The sequence below is a fragment of the Lepidochelys kempii genome, chromosome 7 (assembly GCF_965140265.1).
Source record: "Lepidochelys kempii isolate rLepKem1 chromosome 7, rLepKem1.hap2, whole genome shotgun sequence".
Classification (NCBI taxonomy): Eukaryota; Metazoa; Chordata; order Testudines; family Cheloniidae; genus Lepidochelys; species Lepidochelys kempii.
Genome location: NC_133262.1, coordinates 124199341 through 124226152, shown reverse-complemented (window position 1 = coordinate 124226152; position 26812 = coordinate 124199341). Strand labels below are relative to the sequence as shown.

Here is a 26812-nt window from a genome sequence, read left to right as displayed (position 1 = left end):
ACACACACAGCGAAACACCGCGCTCACAAACGTTTGCACAGAAGACATTTTTTGCGCACACGGCCTGTCAAAAATTAGAGGGAACGTTGCTCCCCACCTGTAGTTAATGCTGCACCGGGCGAGTTGAGGGTTAAGCTCTGAGCAAGCCCCCCCAGAAACCTCGACCCCCTTCACCCCGCTGCAGCTTTTCCCTTGAGCTGCCCATTCGGGCAAGGCCCGGGGCAGCGCATGGTGCTGGCTCCCGGGGGCTGAGCGTGTGCGGGCGTCCCCAGGGTGCGTGAGGCCAGAGAGACGGGTGCCGCGGGGGCGACCCAGGGAGCCGAGTCGCTGAGCCCAGATGGGGTGCAGAGCAAAGCGGGGTAGCCGTCAGCCCTGCCGAACCGGCCCAGGGAGCTACGGCCTGGCAAAGGAGAAGCAGGGCTGTTGGAGGAATGTCGCCTGGCAGGAGGGATTGCCCAGTTCAGTGCCACAGCACTGCCCCTCCTGCGCTGTGCGGATGCAGCGCGGCTTGGCCCGGCAGGGATCGGCTGCCTCTCTCCCTGCCGTTCACGTGCCTTGGGCTGCACCTTCCCGTGGTGCCTGGGGTTCTCCTCTTGCCCCCGTGAAACTCCACGGGCCTCAGTGGAGCTGCTCCTGGTGCACTGGGAGTCGAGGTGGGGCAGACCCAGGCTGTATATCCCCAGGCACTTTGGGGCAGCCCCCCACCCCCGTCTCACGGGCCACTTGGCCCTGGAACCTCTGCAGGCCGGGGGAGGCAGCTCCCGGGGAAACCGTCGTCTTCTGCAAGCATCAGGTGGCGTTAAAATCTCTTCCTCGCAGCCTGAGTTCTGGCGGCTGCTGCCAACAGCTCCCTCGGGGCGAGACCAGCGCCTGGCGCAGCTGCCTGGCGGAGAGCCCGGGGGCACTGGAGAGCTGAGACCAGCTGCCAGCCTGGCGCTACGCTCTGCCCTTGCGGCTGGGGGGCGAGGTGCCAACAAGCACGGTCAACACAGGGAGTGGGACGGCGAGGAACAAGGCCGGGGCGAGGGCGCGTTGGTGAGCCCCCCAAGAGCCAGCTTTGAGGATGCAGCGGCCAGCTTCTCTGCAAGGGCCACAGCTTTGATTTGCCTGAGAGCATCCTCTCCTCTCGGCTTCCTGGGGCCCGGGGCCCTGCAAGTCCCTGGCCCACGAGGGGCTTTCCCTGCAGAAGAGGGCGGTGCTCTGGGCCACCCTGGCTTCTTGCTTTCCTGACTGGGCCCCAGCTGGAGTATTTGTGTCCAGCCACATGGCAGGGAAGATGTGGACAAATTGGAGAGAGTCCAGAGGAGAACAACACAAATGATGGAAGGTCTAGAAAACATGACCTGTGAGGGAAGATTGAAAAAATTGGCTTTGTTTAGTCTGGAGAAGAGAAGACTGAGGGGGACATGAGAACAGTTTTCAAGTACGTACAAGGTTGTTACAAGGAGGAGGGAGAAAAATTGTTCTCGTTAACCTCTGAGGCTAGGACAAGAAGCAACAGGCTTAAATTGCAGCCAGGGCGGTTTAGGTTGGACCTTAGGAAAAACTTCCTGTCAGAGTGGTTAAGCCCTGGGATAAATTGCCCAGGGGGGTTGTGGACTCTCCGTCATTGGAGGTTTTTAAGAGCAGGTTGGACAAACACCTGTCAGGGATGGTCTAGTTATTCCATAGCCCTGCCATGAGTGCAGGGACCGGACAGATGACCTCTTGAGGTCCCCTCCAATCCTACCCGTCTGTGCTTCTGTCAGAGCTGAAGTGGGTTCGCTTTCCCCACACCGGGCACTCTCTGTGCAGATCAAATCCGGGATCGATGGTGGCTCTGCGGCAGGATCAAAAGGGGTTTTTAGATTAGATGGTTTAAAAAAATCAACTCAAAGAGACTTTCTAATCAGCCAGGAAGCCGGCTCTCAGCTGTGGTGCTCAGCTGCCTGCTAAGATGGGCTGGGCCTGGCCCTGGCCAATGCTTGGTGCAGACCTCAAGGGAAATGCAGGTGTAGGAAGCGGCCGTTGTTGCTGTTTCTAAATATGGTGCTTTCCTCTGTAAATTAACCCTGAGCCCGTCCCTCCGCCAGCTGCAAGGGGTGCTGTCCTGCCAGGGCTGCCACATGTAACACAGAAGCTCTGGCGGCTTGGGGTCACCGAACACCGCATGACTTCATTCAGCAAGAACAGGGACATTAGCTCCAGTGTCCTCGCCAAATCCTGGCCTAGCCGATCCCATCCTGCCTCTCTAAACTTCCCCTGCCGTTTCAATTGGATGCAGTGTCCTCCTGCACTTTAAGGCCCAGCTGCCACCTGTCACGGAGTCCCCGGGCGATGCTCTGGAACTGCTCCCCACGAAGCCAGGCAGGACTTTGGGGGACCCTCCTCTCTGTGAGCAGCCTGTCTGCAGGACACACAGCTCACACAGCTTCCCCCTTCCTGGGTCTGACCTCGGAGCATTCAGCATCCTCTGCCCCTCCGTGCGCTTCCCCCAGCGAGTCCGCTCAGGCAGGGTCCTGGGGGGCCCAGAGGGTCCTGCCCCACAACTCCGCAGTCAGACGTGACTCTCAGCCAGCCAGTAAAACAGAAGGTTTATTAGACAACAGGAACACGGTCTAAAACAGAGCTTGTAGGTACAGAGAACAGGACCCCTCAGCCGGATCCCTCTTGGGGGGCAGGGAGGCCAGAGCCCCATCTGGACGTCCCTCCATTTCCCCAGCCAGCTCCAAACTGAAACTCTCCAGCCCCTCCTCCGGCCTTTGTCCCCTTCCAGGCCAGGAGGCCACCTGATCTCTTGTTCTCCAACACTTTCAGTTGGCACCTTTGCAGAGGAGGGGCCCAGGCCATCAGTTACCAGGAGACAGAGTGTCAGCCATTCTCTGTGTAGACACCATCACACTGGCCCTCTCGGGCTCTGCAACAGTCACACCCCCTTATCCCACCACCTAGATACTTAAGAACTGCCTAGGGAAAACTGAGACGCCCACACAGTATTCAGAGAAAACGTTAAGAACATTTCCACTTTGTCACACCACCCACTGCTAAACAGCTGCTGTGTTCTGCCCCAGAGGTGGCTGCATTGCAGTGGTGGGTGAAGCGATTCTCCTCCAATGTCCTATCAAGACCCTCCCTGGCAGGCCACCATATCTAATGGACCAGAAACCCGCAGTCACTCAAGGGCCAGCAGCCAGGTTCCCACGTGTAGTTCTCCCCCCTTGGTTTGCAGCATTGGGTGTAGACATGGGTTTGCTGGACACATGTTTGTTGCAAGTTATTTTCCTTCATTGCAATCTCGGTTTGTGCTGCTCTGGGTTTGAGTCTCGTTTGCAGCCCTGTGGGGGCAGGAGCGATGGGAATGGGTCTCATCACTGCAGGACTGGGAGCAGCTGCTGGGGTGAAGGTTTCAGGGCTGGGCCCATCCTCAATCCCTGTTGCAGTTGCTTTTCCAAAACGCGGGCAGAAATCTTTCCAGCTCGGGCTGTGACAGGCCTGGGGAGAGTCGAGCCCAGACCGGGCAGCCGTGCTTGAGAACAAAGAGTGGAGTAAATGCACTTTTCCCACTCATGCAAAATCCTTGGCCCCATCTCTTGGAACAGCTGCATTGTCCAAATGGCCGGGGTTTGGGAGCTGAAATTTGGCAGGACAATCGTCCTCAGCGAGGAGAAGGGCGGAAAGCTGGGCTTGATTTGGCTGAGTTCCACACTATTGGAGATCGCGTCCCTGCTGGGCCCACCAGATTTTTTGGCCTCTGTTTTCTTGCTAAGCCCAAAGCATCCATGCTTGTGGGGGACAGTGGCTGGGCACTGCAGGTGCGTGCTGTGGCAAAGGCGCCGGTGGTGGTGGGGGGGGGGGGGGGGGTTGCTCAGTCCGCCCGCTATCCCAGAAGCAAGCTGTCCGTGGGACACGGGAGGAGGGGGGTCATGCTGGATGAGGCTGCTATTGCAGCGGGGCCTTGGGCTGAACTGGGCAGCTGGAGGCGCGGCTGTCCTCGGGGAGCTGCCGACTCGCCCCGGGAGGGAGAAGAGAAATAGTGGAAAGCTTCGGACCCCAGCAGAGCAGAGAGTTAATTAGCCGACAAGGCGTCCTGGCCTGGATCGCTTACGCTCAGCGGCTCCCAGCTAAGCCAGGACAGGGGGCAGGAGTTCCCCTGGGGGAGGCGGCTGCTGGATCAGAGGGGCCAAGGAACTACAGGGCTGCGAATTCCACATCAGAGCAGGTGTGTATCCCCCCACCTGCCATTGGTTAACCCCTTAGCTCCCAGGTCAGCCGGTGCATGGCTCGGGAGCCTTGGGGGAGGGCTGAGCACTGGGCAGGTGGTTGGCGCACCTGTTGGGAGAGGCGGAAGGGCTGGGTAGGCAGGAGCAGGCTCCCGTTGCCCGGCAGGGTCCAGCGGGGAGGTTTCGGGGATGGAGACGTGCACTGGGGCAGTTGTTTTGGGAGACAAAGCTGCCAGGAGGCCTGTTGGGGGCAGGCAGTGGGTAGCTGGCAGGTTGGGCAGTGTGTGCAGGGGGGAATTGCCCCAGGTTGCTGAGTGGGGCAGGCAGGGAGCTGTAAGGGTGAGAGGTTGAGGCTGGGGGCCAGCGGGGCACATACTTTGGTGGGGTGGGGTGGGGGGGTGGTTGACTTTGCCCTTCCTGGTGCTAATAGGTTGGCGGGTGCCCCCGGCAAGACAGTGTGCCCATGCCATGCTGAGCAGCGCCCTCCCGCTGGCCCCGCTCAGGCATCCGGCCCTGTAATTGGCATTGGGGGTAGGGAGATGTAGGAGCAGGGGAAGAAGCCCCCTCCCCCCGCAAAGAGCGGGGGATCCCCACCTCTGGCAGCCGGCTCTCCCTTTCGCAGCTCCAGCCGGAAAGGGGTGTGTGTGTGTGGGGGGGGACGACGTGCGTCTCCCGGGAGGGCCGCAGAGGAGCGGTAGCTGCAGACAAAGGCAACGGTCGGGTGTCTGGCAGTGAAGTGGTGAAATAGCCCCACCCGCACCCCTCTGCTGGGGGCAGGGACATGGCCACCAGTGCGTGTGTGCCAGGCCCCCTCTTTCAGATGGCCGAGGAGTGACCGCAAGGACTGACCCCAGTGCTGTATGGGGTAAGTGCCAATAGACCCCTGGTAAATCAGGACTGCATTAGGAGTGGGGTGATCCCAAGAAACTGGGGAGGGTCTAACCCCAAAGCCCAGGGGGCCCAGCCTTCCCGTGGGGGCCAGGCTCAGTGGCTGGGGAAATGGCATCTTGCTCACACTGCCCATGCTCAAGGGGATGCGATCACGGGGCTGTGTCGGGGCTGGGGAAGGAGCTGGCCTAATCCTGCTGCTGGAGGCCTGGGTTCCTCTGGGCCAGCACCAGCGAGGTACCTGGGGAACTCCAGCCCTCCCTGCCCCACGCACAGTGCAGGAGGGTTCTCGTTCCCAGGCGGACGGCTCCCCACTGTCCCCGATCTACCTGTGTGGGGATCACTGAGGGGCGCGTGGGGTCACCACCTGCAGCCAGGCGAGGCTCGGTAACTTATGAGGAAATGAGCAATTCCCCCATGGCTCTGAGCGGGGCAACAATGGCACAAACTGCCCTGTGCCCTTGGCCCCGGCCTCCCAGCCCCCCGGGAGGCACTCGAGCGTTACCCCAACTTCACAGCTGGGGTGAAGAGAGAGAGTCTGACACTGAATCGTGACCGAGATCCCGGCTTGGCCATCTGCCCTAACCGCGAGGTGAGCTGGCTGCCAGCAACCCAGAGAGCCAGGACTTCTGCTAGGCTCTTTGTTCTTTTCAGCACTGAGTGGTTCAAAGGGGTGCTCTGGGGAGCTAGGATCCCACCCTCCAGCTACAGACTGGCTGTCCCAGAGGATCCCCCGCCAACCCCAATGACAATAGCTACAGACGGACTCACCCAGGGCTGCTCGCTCCAGGCTCAGGATTATTTCTCCTGACGATGCATCTAGGCTACGTCTTGTCTTGCATGCTTTCCCTGGGGTCCTGTTTTGAATCTGGAATGATGAAGACGGAGCTGGGTCTGTAAGAGACCTGATGAGGTGGAACTGCCATGGGAAGTTATATTTGGAATTAGATGTATCTCCACTCCTCTCCCTTTGCCAGCACCCTTCTGCCGAGGAGGATGGAGTTAGTGAGTCAGTCAAGTCAACGCAGTTTCAATGCATAAGAACATAAGAACGGCCAGACTGGGTCAGACCAAAGGTCCATCGAGCCCAGTATCCTGTCTGCCAACAGTGACCAGTGCCAGGTGCCCCAGAGGGAATGAACAGAACAGGGAATCATCAAGGGATCCATCCCCTGTTGCCCATTCCCAGCTTCTGGCAAATAGAGGGTAAGGATACCACCCCTGTCCATCCTGGCTAATAGCCATTGATGAGCCTATCCTCCATGAATGTATCTAGTTCTTTTTTGAACCCAGTTATAGTCTTGGCCTTCACAACATCCTCTGGCAAGGAGTTCCACAGGTTGACTGTGTGCGGTGTGGAAAAAATATTTCCTTTTGTTTGTTTTAAACCTGCTGCTTATTAATTTCATTGAGTGGCCCCTAGTTCTTGTGTTATGAGAAGGAGTAAATAACTTCCTGATTTACTTTCTCCACACCAGTCATGATTTTATAGACCTCACAGAATCACAGAATATCAGGGTTGGAAGGGACCTCAGGAGGTCATCTAGTCCAACCCCCTGCTCAAAGCAGGACCAATCCCCAGTTTTTGCCCCAGATCCCAAATGGCCCCCTCAAGGTTTGAACTCACAACCCTGGCTTTAGCAGGCCAATGCTCAAACCACTGAGCTATCCCTCCCCCCAATCACCTCAATCATATCCTCCCTTAGTCTCTCTTTTCCAAGCTGAAAAGTCCCAGTGTTATTAATCTCTCCTCATATGGCAGCCGTTCCATGCACGTCAGGACATTGTCTGCCTGTCTTTGGTAGAGAGCTGGCCCCCAGCACTGCAGGATCTGAAGGTAAACGCCTCGCAATCTTTAACATATTTATGTTACCAACGCCCGTGGAACAGGGGACTACAGATCCCCATTTTACTGATGGGGAACATGAGGCACCATGCGGCTTAGTGACGTCCCCAAGGTCACTCAGGGAGTCTGAGACAGAACAGGAAGTGCCCTACCCAGTCGGCCAGGCTTCCTCCCCCTGGTATTGAATCCTTGCCCACTAGCGCGCTCCTGTCGGAGGGCTACTGGGCCCCACTAGCAATTCCTGTAAGGGGAGAAGTGTCAGAAGAGACCAAGCCACCTGTTGCTTGCTGGGTTTTGTGCATAACACGAGGCTTGGGGGCTTGTATTGAACACAGAGGGGACCAAGAATTGTGAGCTGAGGTCTCAGTAACAAACCGGAATCCCCATTGCAATTTGTGCCCTTCTCTCTGCTCTGCAGTATGTCAGCTGGAAGCGAGCGCCGGGCTGCAGGTGTCCAGCCTCGGGCTGCGAGCCACTTGGCTCTCCGCGGGAAGCAGGAGGCTGTCAGCGGGCAAAATGGGATGTCTCCCCCGTTAGAACACGCGTAGCTGCCGGGAGCGGGGTAGGGGATTTGGGAGGTGGCACTCGGCTCTGGGTCCGATACTGAAACCCCAGTGAGGCATCAGACGTATGGCGGGCTCAGAGGTGCATTAGTCCAGAAGCAGCATGAAATCAAGATTCTGCTCACTGATGGACATTAAAATCCCTGTGGCATTCAGTGCCCTCTCCAACCCAATCCAAGGCCCGATCCAAATCCAACTGGGGGTGTAAACATACAGGTCAGTTTCAACTGAATTTAAAAATAAATCTTCACCTCCTAGCCTCTGTGGTTGCGCAGTGTTGCTGTGTGCTGTTAAGTAGTTGTCGTGTGCCACCCCAGAGGTGGCTGCATTTCAGCAGTGGGCTCCATAATTCCTTTGTATGGCTTTTGACTCTTGCAGGCTGAATGGTGATATTAGTATAGTTAGATAGCCCAGCCGAAATGTTTCTCAAATGCACCCGCTGTGGGCGCATGCGACCATCAGGGTTTTTTCTTGTGGCCCTTCCCTGGGAGCACCAGTAGGAGTTGGGCTCTGCCCCCCTCTGGAGCCACAAACACCAGAGGAGCAGGCAGCCCATGTGAGTTCCCCATTTTCCCAGGAACAGTGGGGCTTGGGCTTCCAGCTTCAGCCCTGGGATGTTTGGTGGCAGGCTCCAGCCATGGGGTTTCGGGCTCCGGCCCTGGGATCACCACCCTCCCCCATCGCCTCTGGCCCCTGGTGCCTCCCCCAGCCCTCTATTGCCCCTGGCCCCTGCTGCCTCCCTACCCACCTCTCCATTCAGGGCTTAATTTGTCCCCTGGCTTGCCAGGGCTGAGTAAGTCTGCTGTGAAAAGCAAAATTAACAAACAGAAATATCAGTTTTCACAGCAGCAGACTTACTAGCTAGCAAGTCTAAAAAACAAAAACAAACCAGCAACCAAAAACCCAAAGAAACAACAAAAAAAGACAAGAACGTGCAAAGCACCTTATTTGTGTTTCTAGTCTGTCTAGGTCCAGTAAACAATAGCGACAACTGTACGTTATTTTGATTATTGAGTCTGCAAAAAATAACCGACATAAATCAATGACACTGATCTGGACATGTCTAGGTGCATATTTGTTTGTTTTTCCTAAAGTTAATTAAGTATTTTAGGAAAAATTCCCAGAGCGGCCACCAGCAAGCGTTGGTGGCCGCACTCTGAGGCCACCAAAATTATGTTGTGAGAACCCCCCAGAGTAAATTCTCTCTCGGGAGCCAGCAAGGATGGCTTTCCAGGAACAAGCGGCTTCCTTATTGCAGGAAGCTTTGGTTTGTGTCCAGCATTGTAAGTTACAAAGCGCGAACCTCCCTGCCCTCCATTAGCATGGAAAGCAGCTGGAGGGATGTTTTATTTTCTCCCTGGGAATCCAGTGGGATTTCTCCAGTTCTAGAGGGCTGGCACATGATCCTAAAGTGCATCCCCCCTGCTTCCGTGTCCTAAGTGCTCTCTGATCCGCATAGCTCCCTGCAGCCACCAGCGCCGGGTGCGACGGGTCTGACTTGAGCTGCTCACACATGCCTTTGAGCAAGCGGCTTCCTGGCTCGCTCCACGCTACGCGTCCTGCCGTGACCTTGGGGGAATTATGTGCACTGAAAGGAACTAAGCTGTTTTTAATTGAGGCAACATGCAACGTCAGATAGCAGGAAAAACCTCTGTGCTTCTTTCTCGGAGGCTGCTTGCTGGGGGAGGAGTTCCCAGGGTACTTAGCTGTGATTTGCAAAGGACTTTGGGCCGCGAGGGTGCTGAACAAGGTGGCCTGAGCAGGTGGATGACCTCCTCCGCATCTCTGGAGCCCCAGGGCGAATCCACCCTGACCCGCAAGCTCTGCGTAGAGCTGGGCAAAACTTTTCAGACCAAAACAGCAGATTCAGGCCCATCCAAAACATTTTGCAAATTCGTGTCTTTTTCACCAAATTGTCCCGTGCAAAGCGCCAGGCGTGGGGCACGACTGATTTCATTGTCCCTACTAAAGGGGAGCCTGGCCTAGCCCTGCATAGCTCCCTGGCCTTCCTCGGCAGCTCACTCCAGTCCTGAGGGGTCCTGTATCGTTTTCCCCCCGAATCTGTAACCCAGGTGTTCCCCGCTGCAGGTCATTTAACCCCAGCTATGGCTCGTTCTGTCACCGCTAACTAACAAGGGTATTTTACAGCACAGGAGAATTATTTGCACCGTCTGGAGCGGTGATGCTGGAGCAGCTGGGAGCCGGAAAGGTCCCCCCCATAATCCTCCCTCTCCCATCACCTTAGCAGGTCAATTTCCACATCTTCTCCAGACCACACTGAGGCTGTCCAGTGCCCTTGACCGCTCCTTGATGGCTGCACTGGCCTGGCTCTGTTTCAGCTTGGGTCCTCTGCTCTGGAAACGCACCCGGAGCCCCTGTGCCCCAGCTCTGCAGACCGGGGAAGCACCTGGGAGAGCTGACCTGAGGATGGTGATGGATGAGCCGGGGATGGTGGGTCTGAGAGGGGAGAAGGTGGGGGTGGAGGGTAAGGGGATGTGGGGGGGGAGGTTGGGCATCAGTAGTATAAAAGGTTTCAGAGTAACAGCCGTGTTAGTCTGTATTCGCAGAAAGAAAAGGAGGACTTGTGGCACCTTAGCGACTAACCAATTTATTTGAGCATGAGCTTTCGTGAGCTACAGCTCACTTCATCGGATGCATATCGTGGAAACTGCAGCAGACTTTATATACACACAGAGAACGTGAAACAATACCCCCTCCCACCCCACTGTCCTGCTGGTAATAGCTTATCTAAAGTGATCATCAAGTTGGGCCATTTCTAGCACAAATCCAGGTTCTCTCACCCTCCCCCCCCTCCCCCCCCCACAAACTCACTCTCCTGCTGGTGATAGCCCATCCAAAGTGACAACTCTCTTCACAATGTGTATGATAATCAAGGTGGGCCATTTCCTGCACAAATCCAGGTTCTCTCACTCCCCTCCAAAAAACACACACACAAATTCACTCTCCTGCTGGTAATAGCCCATCCGAAGTGACCACTCTCCCTACAATGTGCATGATAATCAAGGTGGGCCATTTCCAGCACAAATCCAGATTTTCTCACACACACACACCCCGACCCCTATACACACACAAACTCACTCTCCTGCTGGTAATAGCTCATCCGAAGTGACCACTCTCCCGACAATGTGCATGGTAATCAAGGTGGGCCATTTCCAGCACAAATCCAGGCTTTCTCACACACACACCCTTTTCCCCGGGGACACACACACACAAAAGTATAGTATAAAAGTAGCAGCTGGATTTGACACCTGCAACGTCCCACCCTTGGCCCAGAGAGGAGCAGCCGGGGGCACGAGGGGGAGCCGCTTGTGACGCAGTAGGGAACGGGGTGGATTGACCGGGGAATGTCGTCCAGTTCTTCTGGGCCTGGGGATGGGAGAGCAGGGGATGAGCCTGTCACCTGAGCCAGGAAGGGGGTGGGGCCAGGTGACACCTTGGCCCGGGAAACTGGACAAAGGCTGCAGGAGAGAGCCGGCTGTGGGGGGTTGGTTTCAGTTTCGGGCTGGGTGGAGGAACACAGGGAACCCCAGGGCTGGGGTCTGAGCTCCCTGCCCCCCCAGAAGGACTTGACTGAGGGGTCCCGGTTGTACACACAAGCTCTGTTTCGGACTGTGTTCCTATTGTCCAATAAACTTTCCGCTTTACTGGCTGGCTGAGAGTCACGGTGAATCCCAGGAAGAGGGGTGCAGGGCCCGGACTCCCCCACACTCCGTGACACTGCTCACTGGAGTCAGAGCCCGGGGCGGGGGGGAGCTGCAGCCCCCTGCTTCGTGCCCAAGCTGCTCAGGGGCCATGCAGTCGAACGCGGCCCTGAGCGCGGGGAAGCCAGGTCGGGAGGGCAGCGGGGTCGGTGCGGTGCAGGACGCACTGAGTGCCTGGGGGCAGCCGGCTTCGTGGGTGCAACGGGCCCCAGTTTGTGATGGCACAGAGCGGCACTGGGGTGACAATGATGTGGATCTCGCAGGGCACTAGCCATCGAGTTCTGGGGGCTCAGGGGTGCCAGATCTGAGCCCATCAAAGCCAATGGCCGTTTTCACCGTTGGCTGCCGGGGAAGCAGCGAGGCTCGGATTCCTCCCGGGGGCTGCAGGTCTGGAGTCACCACAGCAGGCCCTGGCCCTGGCAGCAGGTTTGGGCTGAGGCTGAGTCCGCTGGGCAGGGAGGGGCCAGGGAGGGGGTTATTTTGTGTGCCCAATTATCTCCAGCCCGGAGGGCATGAGGAGGGGGCAGCTTCTCCGGAGCACATGGGCTGCAGAATCCCTGCTCCTGGGGGTGGCTCTCCCCCTCCTCTGCTTCCCCACCTGTCTCCCTCCTCCCCTCTGCCTCCCCTTTATGCACGGGGGGCTCGCTGCTCCAGGGTTGCAACCTGCCCCCTTCAGGCCTGGGCTTATCTCCCGGGTGCCAGGACGGAGCCAGCCCCCGGGCAGCTGTGGTCCTGCTTCCTACAGCCCCTGTCTGGGATGCAGCCGGCTAGGGTGGGTTGTTCAGGTCCCGTGGCACCCCCTGCCCCACCTGGGAAGCCCTGGCAGAGTCACCCACTAAAGCAAGGCAGGACGTCAGGACATTAACCTTTGGGGGCCAGCTCCATGAGACTCTCTCCCCCGCCTCCCCAGCCCCATAGTCCCATGTGTTGCTGCGGGGGCTATTCCCATCTGGGAGGGGGAGGATTTTCAGGCTAGTGAGGGGGTGAAGCGCTCAAAGCTGCCTTGTGGCTAGCATGGCCCCCTGCTGCCTGGCTGGCTCCATCCAGCCCCCTGTACTGCACGTGGCCAGCCAGGCGGGGGTCAGCCGGGGCACACCCCCGAGCAGCAGTGTCGGACCTGCATTGCCCTGGGGACCGGGTCGGGCTGCAGGGGACATGCTGGGCAGCCGCCCGCTCGAGGCCGCCTGCCGGGGTGGGCACTGGGGAGCCGGGCTGGCAAAGTGCCTGGATCCTGCCCAGGACCTCCAAGAGCACAAGCCTTGGAGCCTGGACCCTTGTGCCAGCGGGCGGGAGCGGGGCTGGTTCCGTTGTCCCAGGAGGCGGCTGGGAGCTGGGGTTCCCGCCGTTCCAGGGCGGAGGCATCGCACACCTTTCAGCCCAGTGCTGTGTTTGTTGTAGGGTCTTTTGGAGCGGGGAAGGGGGCCCTGGGCACTGGCTTGGTATTGTGGGGGGGCCAGTGCAGGGCGTGTGGGTTTGCTGGTGTACGCGCCTGGTCCCTGCACGCTGGCTTGCGGTCATAGGGTTGGTCTGGGCCTCTGGTTTGTTTGCGTAGGGTCCCTGTTGTTTGCGTAGGGTCCCTTTGGAGGGCTGAGTTCCCTGTTGCGAGCTGGTTCCTCACATGCATGCGGCCCAGTGCTGGGCAGCTGCTGCACGCAGGCCAGGCTGTGATGTACCTAGTGGCTTTGCAGGCTGTCCCTCCGGGGAGGGCCCTGGGGCACCAGCCAGGTCACTTAGCGCCGGTCCAGCTGTCCTGGCACTCGGTTAGGTGTGGAGCGGCTGATCCTGGGGGTGCAGCCAACTCAGGAGCAGGCGTGGGGACGGCCCCGAGCAGCGCTGCAATGGGAATGGGGATTACCTCGTAATAATGGGATCTCAGCCAGGACCTGCTCCCTTTCCAGCCCGATAAGGAGAACGAACTCCTGTGGTGGGTGTCACAGAGTGTGGGGGAGTCAGAGCCCTGCACCCCTCTTCCTGCGATTCACTGCGACTCTCAGCCAGCCAGCAAAAACGGAAGGTTTATTAGACGACAGGAACACAGTCCAAACCAGAGCTTGTAGGTACAGACAACAGGACCCCCTCAGTCCGGTCCATCTGGGAGGCAGAGAGCTTAGACCCCAGCCCTGGGGCTCCCTCCCTTTCCCCCAGTCCACTTCCAATAATCAAACCCTCTCCAGCAGTCTCCCCCAGCCTCCCCCTGGCTCCTACTCCAGCCTTTGTCCAGTTTCCCGGGAAAGGTGCCATCAGGCCCCAACCCCCCTCCTGGCTCAGGTGACAGGCTCAGGTATCCTCCCTCCAGTGAAACCCCCCCTGCTATCCCATCCTCAATGCAGACAGTCCCAGTAAAACTCCCTGCGACATCCCCAGGTCAATCCGCCCCACTCCCTGCTGCGTCACCCTGGGCTCTCGCTGATCAGGCCAGGTCCCGCCCAGGCAGGTGCCAGGATCACGCTGTGCCACTCGCAGAGATGCTGCTCCAGCAGGCGGAGAGTAGCCAGGGCTACAATCGTCAGCCCAGTATCCTGCAATCTGTTCCTACTGAAAGCACAGTCCGAAATCCACCCGGATCCCAGCTGGAGTTCAGCTCACTCAGATCACTGAGCACTGGCTCTGGAAAGCTGCTTGTTACAGGACCTGCAGTAACCCCTTCCACTGCTACAGCCCTAAGAGATCCCACCAGATCCAGTTACTGGCAGAGATCAACAGCAGGCCACCAGGAAGCAACCACTCACCACAGCCAACAGCTACCCCAGCTGGTCCTGGAGCACACGGCGGGTTATGCGGGACAGGGTGCTGACCGGATCCAGCCAGGCACAGTGGCCCGCTCTGCAGATCTAGGCGTCTCTGCTTTGTTCCCCACGTGCCCTGGGATTGATTTTCCGATCCTGGAGTTGGAGTCCTTCTGAACAGCGCGCTGGGAGGTTCCGCTTCACTCGGGGCGTCGGGCAGGGTGCAGGGTTGTGTGCTCGTGTGTCTGTTCCTTTTGCAAAACCCCTGAGCTGTAGGGCACCATATGGGCTTCCCAGCGGCTGCTGAAATACTCCCTGAGCCGTCTCTGTTTGCACGTCTGGGGCAGGTTGGCTGGTAGGTTGACTGGGTCGTGGCGAGGGGGGTAGGGAGCCACGTGTGTGGGGTGTGATGTTGGCTCAGTAAAGAACAGGCTGCTGACCCAGTGTGCGAGCGAGGCGTGGTGGGCGAGTAGGATCCCTTTGGATCGTCGGAGAGAGTCCCCCATGGGCTTCCGGCGTCTGCCGCAGAAGAGAACAGGGCCCTAGCTGGCCTGCGGATGTTGGTGTATAGTTAAGACACGGGGTATCTGGAACCCAGCTGGGCCCCTGTGGTTTCCTCGTGGTCTCAGTGTTGTGTAGAGAGAAAAGACACAACCAGGAGCTAACCCCCAATGAGCCTTTCCAGCCCAGTTTCCCACAGAGGCGGGAGAGCAAAAGCCAGGACAGCAAAAAACAAACCAACCCCAAACCAACCCAAACAACTGCCCTCCCTCCATGGTTAGGCTGCATGTGCTGACATTAGCCCCCCCTGCCCCCCTCGCGGACCCCTGGAACTTGCCCCTGTTCGATTTCCATCCTTAAGAAATGTCCGTGTGTTTTGTTTCTTCTTCTTTATTTTTACAAACTAAAGTGTAACTTGCACCCGACTTGACCTGCTGCACGTGCATTTACCTGCTGCCTTTGTGAGTTCAACCAGAGTTTCTTCTCTGTTGCATCTTTCTCTGTGTGTGATGGTTCCTCTGTCTCTCCCTCCCTCCCCCCAGCCCTCCCTTCCTGGATGTCCTGCCCCGGGGTGCGATGCACAATCATTCTGCGTTGCATTGCTTGGGTCGCCTTTTATCCCTGGGCTGCGGTGAATTCCCACAGCCCGGCTCAAGAACGGCTGAGGGCAGGGCCCAGAACTAGCCCAGTGATGCTTGAAGGGTGAAATTTGCCGCTGTGCCTAGTACACAGCCTAGGCATTAGTGTGATGCCCACGCCTTTTAGGACTTGTGCTGACCCTCTGGTGAATTTCACTTTCAAGCCGCAGTGTCCCTTTCCCACTGCACGTTAAAGCCCCCAAAAAGCAGCTCTGTCAAGACAGCATCTTATTACTCATCAGATCTGCCCCCTGCCAGACAGACAGACAAACGAACGAATAGTCAGGCCAAGCACAGAGACAGCACCAGGAAGGTGAGCTGGCTTCTCTTCAGGTCGGATCGCGCCAGTTTTAGAATCACCGTGCACAAGCCAGGAAAGACCCAGCTTGTGTTTCAGATCTCAGGGGCCTTTGCAGGGCTGGTAATTTAACCTGGAGATTGAGAGACTGGGTGGAAGAAATTGACTGGGGCTGGCTAGCAGTTATTTTTGTCAGAGGGTCTTTTTTTAGGTTAGGGGTTTTTTTAATGAAAAGTGACTTTATGCATAAAATAAAACTTTCCCACCCAACATTTGTATTGTGTGAAATTTCCCCTTTTTTTTGTCTGAAATTGTAAACAGAAGAAAATCATTTAGAATCAAAATCAGCTTTGGGGTGCTTTCTTCTCCCCACCCCTCTTTTCTTCCACTAGCAAACAGGGGTGGAGGAGAGAAAGTGGGAAACTCCCCAGGTGACCCGGTCTGGGTTCAGTTGTGTTTGAATCCTTTGGAACCGGTTCATTGAGAAATCAGAAAATTCAAGAAAAAAATTTTTTTTAATGAAATGAAAATTGGTTGTTTGCAGTTTCCCCAAAAAATAATATAAAACTGAGCCACAAACCCAGAACCCCACGTTCCCGTGGCCACGTGGACTTGTCAGGGCAGAGCTTGAATTTCAGGGGTTGCCCTACCTCCCCCCACCCCCGGATCTCAGCAATACTAGAGTTCGGGGATCCCTGAGTCCTGTCACCCCGACTGCAGCAGTGTCCAGACAGTCCCTGCCTCTGGAGCCTGGGGACCCTGCCTGCACCCAAACGCTGAGCCACTTCCACCCAAACAGCTGCCGTGCTGGGGACGTGCCGGTGGCTGAGGAGCAGCAATGGGCCCAGACCGGTAGGACACTGGTTCGAATCTAGCTCACGCTGAAATGGCTCAGTGTAGTGACTCAGGACCGCTCAGTGCTCTGTGATGACCTGCTGATCCCAGTTCCCACCCAGAGCCCAATACCCCCGCCAGCCGCAGCTAGGGGCATTTCAGCAGAGGTCGAGGGTTAACCGGGGAACATGAGTCCCGTGTGCACAGGGAGGAGAAGGGCTGTCGGTAAAACCTCTCCGCTCTCCTCCTACTCCACCCCACTGGGCTGGTGCTGGAAATATTTAATTCTCATGTAGATGGGGGGTATCTAACACCCCAGCCTTGTGGGGCAGAGCGGGGCAGCGCTGTGCGTAGGGAGCCCCAAAGAGACCCTGCACCCGTCAGCATCAGTCCCGCCCCCCCGCAGCTGTTCCTTTCCTCGGGGGGCCGTGTCCTGGTGCTGCTCTGACCCCTCTTGTCCGTGTCGTCCAGGGAGGCTGCTGCGCTCTGAGACTCCTGGCCTGAGACAACCCGAAGGGGCCCCAGGGACAGGGAGGGTGTGGGTGGGCAGACCTGGGCATGCCAGCTGAAGGGGCAAGGGCCCAGTCCAAGGGATTTAATTTGGGGCAGGGGGACTGATGAAAGCCCAGACTCTAAGCAAGGAGGGCAGATGGGGGTTGCTGTGCTGGGGAGTCCCTGCTGCCTGGCACCCCCCAGGGGCCTGGCAAAGAGCTCCTGAGAGCCTCCCTACAAAGCCAGGCACCCCCGCCCAGCCTGCACCTGCAGCAGGGACAGCTCAGTGCAGGGAGCTGCATGGGGGGCCGGAGACATGTTGAACCTCCTTCCCTGCCATGTCAGCATTCAGCAGAGGAAGGAGCAAGTAGGATGGTGTCTGGAACCCTTGAGGGGGCTGTGGCAGTGCTGGGGGGCACTGCCCTGGCGGGGGGGGGGGTGTAGGGCAGAGGTCCAAGGCAGAGTCGGCTGTTGAAGTCAGAACAGGCCCTTACTACTGACAGGGCCAAGAGGACGGGCTGGGAATTAGAGCAGCCCTGCTCAAGAGGGGGCTGCGGGTCGGGAGTGAGGGGCCCCGGCAGAGCTGGGTCGGGGAGCCCAGGGCTGGGCTAGCAGGGGGCTGCGGGTCAGGAGTGAGGGGCCCTGGCAGAGCACGGGGAGGGGGGAGCCCAGGCTGGGCTAGCAGTGGGCTGCGGGTCGGGAGTGAGGGGCCCCGGCAGAGCTGGGTCGGGGAGCCCAGGCTGGGCTAGCAGTGGGCTGCGGGTCAGGAGTGAGGGGCCCCGGCAGAGCTGGGTCGGGGAGCCCAGGCTGGGCTAGCAGTGGGCTGCGGGTCGGGAGTGAGGGGCCCCGGCAAAGCTGGGTCGGGGAGCCCAGGGCTGGGCTAGCAGGGGGCTGAGGGTCAGGAGTGAGGGGCCCTGGCAGAGCACGGGGAGGGAGGAGCCCAGGCTGGGCTAGCAGTGGGCTGCGGGTCGGGAGTGAGGGGCCCCGGCAGAGCTGGGTCGGGGAGCCCAGGCTGGGCTAGCAGTGGGCTGCGGGTCGGGAGTGAGGGGCCCCGGCAGAGCTGGGTCGGTGAGCCCAGGCTGGGCTAGCAGTGGGCTGCGGGTTGGGAGTGAGGGGCCCCGGCAGAGCTGGGTCGGGGAGCCCAGGCTGGGCTAGCAGTGGGCTGCGGGTTGGGAGTGAGGGGCCCCGGCAGAGCACGGGGAGGGGGGAGCCCAGGCTGGGCTAGCAGGGGGCTGCGGGTCGGGAGTGAGGGGCCCCGGCAGAGCACGGGGAGGGGGGAGCCCAGGGCTGGGCTAGCAGGGGGCTGTGGGTCAGGAGTGAGGGGCCCCGGCAGAGCACGGGGAGGGGGGAGCCCAGGGCTGGGCTAGCAGGGGGCTGCGAGTCAGGAGTGAGGGGCCCCGGCAGAGCTGGGTCGGGGAGCCCAGGCTGGGCTAGCAGGGGGCTGCGGGTCGGGAGTGAGGGGCCCCGGCAGAGCACGGGGAGGGGGAGCCCAGGCTGGGCTAGCAGGGGGCTGCGAGTCAGGAGTGAGGGGCCCTGGCAGAGCACGGGGAGGGGGGAGCCCAGGCTGGGCTAGCAGGGGGCTGCGAGTCAGGAGTGAGGGGCCCCGGCAGAGCTGGGTCGGGGAGCCCAGGCTGGGCTAGCAGGGGGCTGTGGGTCAGGAGTGAGGGGCCCCGGCAGAGCTGGGTCGGGGAGCCCAGGCTGGGCTAGCAGGGGGCTGTGGGTCAGGAGTGAGGGGCCCCGGCAGAGCACGGGGAGGGGGGAGCCCAGGGCTGAGCTAGCAGGGGGCTGCGAGTCAGGAGTGAGGGGCCCCGGCAGAGCTGGGTCGGGGAGCCCAGGCTGGGCTAGCAGGGGGCTGCGGGTCGGGAGTGAGGGGCCCCGGCAGAGCACGGGGAGGGGGGAGCCCAGGCTGGGCTAGCAGGGGGCTGCGAGTCAGGAGTGAGGGGCCCCGGCAGAGCTGGGTCGGGGAGCCCAGGCTGGGCTAGCAGGGGGCTGTGGGTCAGGAGTGAGGGGCCCCGGCAGAGCTGGGTCGGGGAGCCCAGGCTGGGCTAGCAGGGGGCTGTGGGTCAGGAGTGAGGGGCCCCAGCAGAGCTGCGTGTGATGGTGCAGCTCTTTGCTTACGTCCCAGCCCAGAACCCAGAGTCCCCCTCTGGAGTCCCCGGGAGTGAGGAATGAGCCGTGTCTGGCCCAGCTCAGTCGGGGGCAGGGGCAGTTTCCATATCCGAAGCCCGGGGGTTCTTGTGGGGGTCTGATGCTGTCATGCTGCCTTGTCAAAGCCCCACGGAGCAGTGACAGCCTTACCCCCGGCTCCTTCTGGCTGTCTCAGACCAGGGCCCTGCGGGTCTGATCCCGCCCGCCTGCCTGCCCGTCCACCCATCTGCCCGCCAGTCTGCCTGTCCACCCATCCGCCTGCCCACTCATCCATCCCCCCGCCCACCCGCCTGCCCGTCCACCCATCCACCCATCCGTCCACCTGCCTGCCCACTCATCCATCCCCCTGCCCGCCATGCTGTGCGAGTTGCATGTTGCAGTTTAATTTGTGCGGCTCTGTTTTGTGTTTTAGTCATTTTCAAACAAGCGTTGTGTGTGGGGAAAGGAACAAACCCAGCCCCACTCACAGCAGCTTCCCCCTCCCTGGCCAGCGCCTCTCTCCCCACAGCCTCATCACGGGGTGTGCCCTGGGCCATCAGTGGCTGCTAGTCTGAAAATCACAGACTCCTGTCTCGGACACGGTCAGTTCCTCAGTGTACTGATCCCCTGGGATCTTAGCCGTCCCTAACCAGCCCCTGCAGCTCCCGCACCTTCCTGGGGATCCTGGGGCAAGCCCCAAACCCCTGCCACGTGCCCTGGGAGAGGTCCTCTCCTGAACCCACAGCTGGCAATTGCTTGTGACCCAGAAGCCCTGGCATTAGGGGTCTAATCCCACCCATGGGCCAAGCTGCCGTCAGGGTGTGAAGTCCTAACCCCAGTGTCCTTGATGGAGGTTGATTTCAGTGGGGCCAGGGCCCCCTCCTGGGGGCAGAGCCCCTCTCCTGCTCCCCTCCCTGGTGTGACGAAGTGGGACTGTTCTTAATGTTCAGTTGTCACGGAGTCCCTGGGCGATGCTCTGGAACTGCTCCCCATGAAGCCAGGCAGGACTCTGGGGAAGTCTCCTTTCTGGGAGCAGCCTGTCTGCAGGACACACAGCTCACACGGCTTCCACCTTCCTGGGTCTGACCTCGGAGCATTCAGCATCCTCTGCCCCTCCGTGCGTTTCCCACAGCAAGTCCGCCCAGGCGGGGTCCTGGGGCAGCCAGAGGGTCCTGCACACCAACTCCGCAGTCAGACGGGACTCTCAGCCAGCCAGGAAAACAGAGGTTTATTAGACGACAGGAACATGGTCTAACACAGAGCTTGTAGGTGCAGAGAACCGGACCCCTCAGCTGGGTCCATTTTGGGGGGCAGTGAGCCAGACAACCCCGTCTGCCCTTCACTCCATGTCCCAGCCAGCCCCAAACTGAAACTCCCTCCAGCCCCCCCTCCTCTGGGCTTTGTCCCTTTCCCGGGCCAGGAGGTCACCTGATTCCTTTGTTCTCCAACCCTTTAGCTCTCACCTGGCAGGGGGGAAGGGCCCAGGCCATCAGTGGCCAGGAAACAGGGTGTCGGCCATTGTCTGTGTCCAGACCCCTGCACACACCTGCCCTCTAGGGCTCTGCAATGATCGTACACCCTTACCCCACCCCCTAGATACTTAAGAACTGCATACGGGAAACTGAGGCACCCCCACAGTATTCAGAGGAAACATTAAGAACAGTCCCACTTCGTCACACCTGGCTCTTAGACCAGTGGCTTGGAGCTGTTGGTTGACCCAGGAGATTCTGTGGTGTGCTCAGATGTTTGTTGCCCACAGGGAGTTACGGGAGTGTCCCTGGGGAATGTCACCAGTTTGGCCCCCCCTATAATTCATACGTGGGGAGCGGAGCAGGAGCGCTGGCTGTGGGGGAGCTCCTGGCTACTCCAGCCCCAGCCTCTCCCAGTAGGGGGTGCTGTAGGGAGCGGGGCAAGAGCTGGCTGTAGGGGGTGCTCCCAGCTACTTCAGTCCCAGCCCATCTCGCCCTAAGGACCCCCAGCGATGGCCATTCCCTCCCTCCCTCCCTCAGTGAGGCTGTGCCGATGGCTAATTCCCTCCCTGCAAAAAAAAAGAAAAAGCCAGAGGTTCGGCCCCCTCCCCTTAGCTCCTGGCCAGTGGCATCTCCCCGCTGACCTGTGGGCAATCATGGTCCATGCGCTACGTCTCCGAATGGCCCAACCCGAGACCCCGCACAGACGCTCCCCGCTCCTGCGTAACTCGCCAACTCCCCCGGTGACCAATGCACAAACAGGGTTGACCTTGGATGCCAACAGCCTCTCTGGGTCCAAAGCAAGCCTGAAAATTCCAGCCAGCCTATCACCCTCTCCAGAGCGGGAACAGCCTCTCCTCTCCCCAGCAGCAAAGCCGGGACCCCCTCCTTCTGGCAGCAGGAAAGGGGGAGCACCTGTGCTAGGGAGATCTGCCTGTGGGCACCTCAAAATCCCTCAGGCCCTGCAGCCCAATAGTGACCCAGTGGTTCCCCACCCTCCAAGCTAAAGCTGGCCTGGCTGAATATGGGTGGGGCTGTGGGCAGGCGAAGGGTTTGTTCCTATTCCCACAGGGCTCGCGGGGAGCCAGGGGCAGAGCTGGGCCCTGCTGCCCTCTCAGGCTGTATGCGTCTCTCCCTGCCCGCAGCGCCCGTGTCTGGCATGGCTGGGTCTTACCTCTGGCTCGTCGCTGGGGGTGGGGCAGGGGACGGGCTGCTGCTTTGTTAACTCTTCTGCTTGGTGACTCTTGTTTTTTCTAGGCAACCCGCCCGGCCAAACCAAAAAAGCCCTGAAGCAGCGACTCCTCAAACTGCTGCCCTGCTGCGGGCCCCAATCCATCCCCTCAGTCAGCGAAAGCAAGTGCCGCTTCTTCCCTTTGCGTGTGTGTGGCCCCGGGGGGGACGCTCTCCCCGGGACAAGAGGCACCATCGCCCCTTCATGCAGCCGGGAGGCGGGGATATGGCACGGGCGATTCTGCCCCAGGCCCAGGGGACGGACTGGGGGGTACGGGGTGAGGGTGATGTATAGGCTCAGGCAGCGTGGGCCGAGGGTAGCAGCATCTTGCAGGCAGCTGGGCACCCGGAGGCATGCTCAGCGCCAGGGTGCAAACTTGGGGGGTTACCGGCCGCACTGGCCAAAGCCCCAGGAAACCTGCAGTAGCCCAAGGGAACCGGGCGGGGTGGGAGCGTGTAGGTCTTGCCTCCTTCTCGACCTGTCCATCCTCCCGGCTGGTCATGTGCCACCGGTCTCAGTGGTGTCGCTCCTGGGTCAAGCCCACCGGGCCCGGCCCATTCTCTGCGCTACCGGCCGGATTTGTGTTCGAGTCTTGCTCCCGCCACCCTGTCCACACCCAGCCTGAGCCGAGCTGCCGGGCTCCCCGGTCCCCGGGGGCAGCGTGTTCTGCAGGCCCAGCCGGGTGTCCTGCAGGAGGGAATCTGCTGAAACCAGCGGAGTGACGCTGCCCAGCAAGTGACTTTCCAGATCTGCTGGGAGCAGGGTCCAGGCCATGCTCTGAGCCGGGCTGGTTCCAGCCTGCTGTCCTGGTGCCCCAGGGGAGGCGCCATCAAGCGCTGGCCTGACAGACCCTTTCCATCACAACAGCCCAGCAGGCTGCTGCCCATCCAGAGCCCCAGGTGGCTGGCATAACTGCTGGTCCTGTGCGTGGTGGGACCAGCCGGGCACTAGCGTGCAGAGGGCCGTGCCAGTCGCAGAGGGGCTCTCCTCGGTGCCATCCAAACTGGGCATCGACATTCAAATCTGCAATCCACCCTCCAGCGGACAGGGTCAGGAGGGACCAAACGCTGGCGTGCCCCTCTGTCAGCGCCTGCCCTCCGCGGGACTCTTTGCGCCTCTGTGCCTACAGAAGGGGAGCGCACCGCACAGAGGGGGAGCGGACAGGCAGACCTGCCCTGGGCACCAGACCCCCATCTCCAGAGTCCCGGGGGCGTGCTTTGAGTCCCCGCTCCCCATCTCAGTAAGCGCCCGGCCAGCTGGTCATGCGGATGGTGGAAATGGATGGGGTCGAGCCCCGTGGCTGATGTTCAGTGGTCGGAGGGACCCCCAAGGGAAAGCAGGGGGCGGGGGCGGAACTCAGCGAGTGCTTCCAGCACAGGCAGTCGCATGGGGCCGGCTCCCTTAGCGGCGTCTCGCCACTTAAACCAACCTCCAGGCAATGGGGAGGAGCCGGCATGCGAAGGGTGGGTGTCCTGGGACATCCAGCCCCGGGCGCCTCGGAGGGCCGTGCCTTATGGCGTCGGTGACCAGCCCTGCCTGTGAATCGGCTCAGGCCTGGCCTCGGGGCCCGTGCCCGCTGTCCCTGCAGCAGGGTGCAGGTTGCCCCATGCTGGGTGGCGGAGGGTGGGGGAAGAGCAGCGGGGAGTTGGGTGCCAGTCGGGCAGAACCTCTCCACCACTTGCTGGGGCAGGGCAGGGCGACACTCAGAGGACCGGAGAGACCCAGCGACTGAGCGACTCCCACAGCCCTGGGACGGGAGGGTGGGGGCGAATGCAGGGCTGAGGCTACACAGGATCCCTGGAGGATTTGGGGTAGCAGAGCCTAGGGGAGCCTGGCAGGGGCCCCACCCATCCTCTCTCCTGCCCCGGCAGGGTGGCTCTCTGACTCAGCACAGGGTGCTGGCCGATGTGGTGAGGGAGCCTGATTCCTTTGGAAGGAGCCTCCCTGGAAGTATTGGGGTGGGACTGCGTGGGTCGGGGGTTGAGGGGGCAGGAAGTGGAGGCTGGTGGGGAGGATTAGAGGGTGAGGGGCAGGAAGGGGAGGCTGGGGAGAGGATTGGGGTGAAGGGGCAGGAAGGGGAGGCTGGGGGAAGGATTAGGGGTGAGGGGCAGGAAGTGGAGGCTGTGGGGAAGGATTGGGGTGAGGGGGCAGGAAGGGCAGGCTGGGGGGAGGATTAGGGGGTGAGGGGCAGGAAGGGGAGGCTGGGAGGAGGATTGGGGTGAGGGGGCAGAAAGGGGAGGCTGGGGGAGGATTAGGGGGTGAGAGGGCAGGAAGGGGAGGCTGGGAGGAGGATTGGGGTGAGGGGGCAGGAAGGGGAGGCTGGGGGGAGGATTAGGGGGTGAGGGGCAGGAAGGGGAGGCTGGGGGGAGGATTGGGGTGAGGGGGCAGGAAGGGGAGGCTGGGGGGAGGATTAGGGGGTGAGGGGCAGGAAGGGGAGGCTGGGAGGAGGATTGGGGTGAGGGGGCAGAAAGGGGAGGCTGGGGGAGGATTAGGGGGTGAGAGGGCAGGAAGGGGAGGCTGGGAGGAGGATTGGGGTGAGGGGGCAGGAAGGGGAGGCTGGGGGGAGGATTAGGGGGTGAGGGGCAGGAAGGGGAGGCTGGGGGGAGGATTGGGGTGAGGGGGCAGGAAGGGGAGGCTGGGGGGAGGATTAGGGGGTGAGGGGCAGGAAGGGGAGGCTGGGGGGAGGATTAGGGGGTGAGGGGCAGGAAGGGAAGGTTGGGGAGAGGATTAGAATCATGGAATCATAGAAGATTAGGGTTGGAAGGGACCCCAGAAGGTCATCTAGTCCAACCCCCTGCTCGAAGCAGGACCAATTCCCAGTTAAATCATCCCAGCCAGGGCTTTGTCAAGCCTGACCTTAAAAACCTCTAAGGAAGGAGATTCTACCACCTCCCTAGGTAACGCATTCCAGTGTTTCACCACCCTCTTAGTGAAAAAGTTTTTTCCTAATATCCAACCTAAACCTCCCCCCCTGCAACTTGATTAGGGGGTGAGAGGGCAGGAAGGGGAGGTTGGGGAGAGAATTGGAGGGTGAGGGGGCAGGAAGGGGAGGCTGGGAGGGAGGATTAGGGGGTGAGGGGCAGGAAGTGGCAGCTGGGAGGGAGGATTAGGGGTGAGGGGCAGGAAGGGGAGGCTGGAAGGGAGGATTAGGGGTGAGGGGCAGGAAGGGGAGGCTGAGGGGGAGGATTGGGTGAAGGGCAGGAAGGGGAGGCTGGGGGTAGGGCGCCATGGGGGCTTGGTAGGGGGTAGCCCCAAGGGGGAGGGGGAGGGCGGGGGCAGCTGGCGCCGTGGGGGCTTGGTAAGGGGCAGCCGGCCCCGAGGGGGCTTGGCAGGGGGCAGCTGGCCCCGAGGGGGCTCAGGAGGGGGCAGCCGGCGCTGTGGAGCTCGGGAGGGGGCAGCCAGCCCCGAGGGGGCTTGGGAGGGGGTATCCGGCGCTGTGGGGGAGGACTTGGGCGGGGGCAACTGCCCCCGAGGGGGCTCGGGAGGGGGCAGCCGGTGCCGTGGGGGAGGTTTCAGGAGGGGGCAGCTGGCCCCAAGGGGGCTCGGTCGGGGGGTAGCTGGCGCTGTGGGGGAGGGCTCAGGTGGGAGCAGCTGGTGTGGGGGGGCTCGGGAGGGGGCAGCCGGCGCCGTGGGGGGGGGCTTGGGCAGGGCAGCAGGCCCCGAGGGGGCTCAGGACGCGGCAGCCGGTGCCTTGGGGGCTCAGACAGGGGCAGCCGGCGCCGTGGGGGCTCGGGCGGGGGTAGCTGGCGCCGTGGGGGCTCGGGCGGGGGTAGCTGGCGCCGTGGGGGCGGGCTTCGGACAGGGGCAGCCGGCCCCGAGGCTCTGAGCCGCTCTCCCCCTTGCAGACAGCGTGGAGGACGAGTTCGAGCTCTCCACCGTCTGCCATCGCCCCGAGGGGCTGGAACAGCTGCAGGAACAGACCAAGTTCAGCCGCAAGGAGCTGCAGGTCCTGTACCGGGCTTCAAGAACGTGAGTCCCTGGGCCAGGTGCAGGGCTGGCGTGGGGGGGGGGAGGGGGGGCACCTGCCTCTGTCCCGAGCGCCCCCCTCCCGGCCTAGGGTTGCCAACTGTCTAATTGCACAAACCCAAACACCATTGCCCTGCCCCGCCCCTGCCCCGCCCCTTTTCCTAGGCTGTGCCCCCGCTCACTCCATCCCCCCCCCGCCCCATCGCTCACTCACTCCCTCCGAGGGAGAGGGGGAGGGGGCAGCCAGCCAATGGGAACTGCGGGGCCGGTGCTTGCAGGCAGGGGCAGCACGCGGAGGCCCCCAGCCCCCCCGCCCTCAGGGTCGCAGAGACGTGCTGGCGGCTTCCTGGAGCAGCGCGAGGCCAGGGCAGGCAGGGAGCCTGCCTTGGCCCCGCTGGACTCTTAGCAGGCTCAGATCTCCCGGATTGGTGCCAGTAGCCTCTGGGAGATAGAGCCCCATTCCAGGAGACTCCCAGGGAAACCGGGAGCGTTGGCAACCCTAGGCAGGGGGTTGGGGTGTGGGCTCTGGGAGGGAGTTTGGGTGCGGGAGGGGGCTCAGGGCAGGGGGTTGGAGTGCGGGGGTTGCGGGCTCTGGGGAGGGGAGTTTGGATGTGGGTGGAGGCTGGGGGTTGGGGTGCAGGAGGGGGTGTGGGATGGGGTGCGGGCTCTGGCTGGGTGGCGCTTACCTCAGGCGGCTCCCAGAAGCGGCAACATGTCCTTGCGGCTCCTAAGCTCGGGGCGGCCAGGCGGCTCTGCGCACTGCCCCTGCCTGCAGGCACCACCCCTGCAGCTCCCATTGTCTGTGGTTCCCGGCCAATGGGAGCTGCGGAGTCGGTACTCAGGGTGGAGTTAGCCTGGGAGCCCTTTGGGACAGGGACTGTGACTTCTGCTGTGTCCGCACAGTGGGGCCCAGAACCCCATGGGGCCTGTCCCCCCCCTCGAGACGTGCTGTCCTGAGCACAACCAGAGGGGGAAGGCAGGAGTCTATGGGGAAACTGAGGCACAGAGCAGTGACATGTTCTGCCCAAGGGGCCGGAGGGATAGATTCCCAAGGAGAGCTCAGGCAAGCCTGGCTCCCAGTCCTGTGCTCAGACCATTCCAGCCCTGGCTGTTTGGAGGGGGGTGATCTTGTTTGTGATTTTCCTTTGGCAGGAATGCCCGACTGGCCTCGTTAACGAAGAGAACTTCAAACAGATCTACTCCCAGTTCTTCCCGCAGGGAGGTGAGCTCCCCTCTCAATTCCGGCTCCTACAGGGGTGCAAAACGGAGCTCAGGGCGGGTCAGTCCCCATGGGAGGGGGTCACCCCAGAGG

At 61.0% G+C, this 26812-nt stretch overlaps 1 protein-coding gene across 2 annotated transcripts in view; it reads left to right on the top strand.

The window, feature by feature from the left end:
• KCNIP2 (potassium voltage-gated channel interacting protein 2) overlaps nucleotides 1-26812 on the top strand; it is a 134573-nt gene that overhangs the window by 96234 nt on the left and 11527 nt on the right. Inside the window, exons 2-3 of one of the 2 annotated variants that reach the window (XM_073354581.1) lie at nucleotides 25380-25503; nucleotides 26619-26722. In XM_073354581.1, coding sequence (XP_073210682.1) covers nucleotides 25380-25503; nucleotides 26619-26722 — 228 coding nt within the window. The remainder of the gene's footprint in view (nucleotides 1-25379; nucleotides 25504-26618; nucleotides 26723-26812) is intronic. The other variant, XM_073354579.1, reaches the window with a different exon arrangement.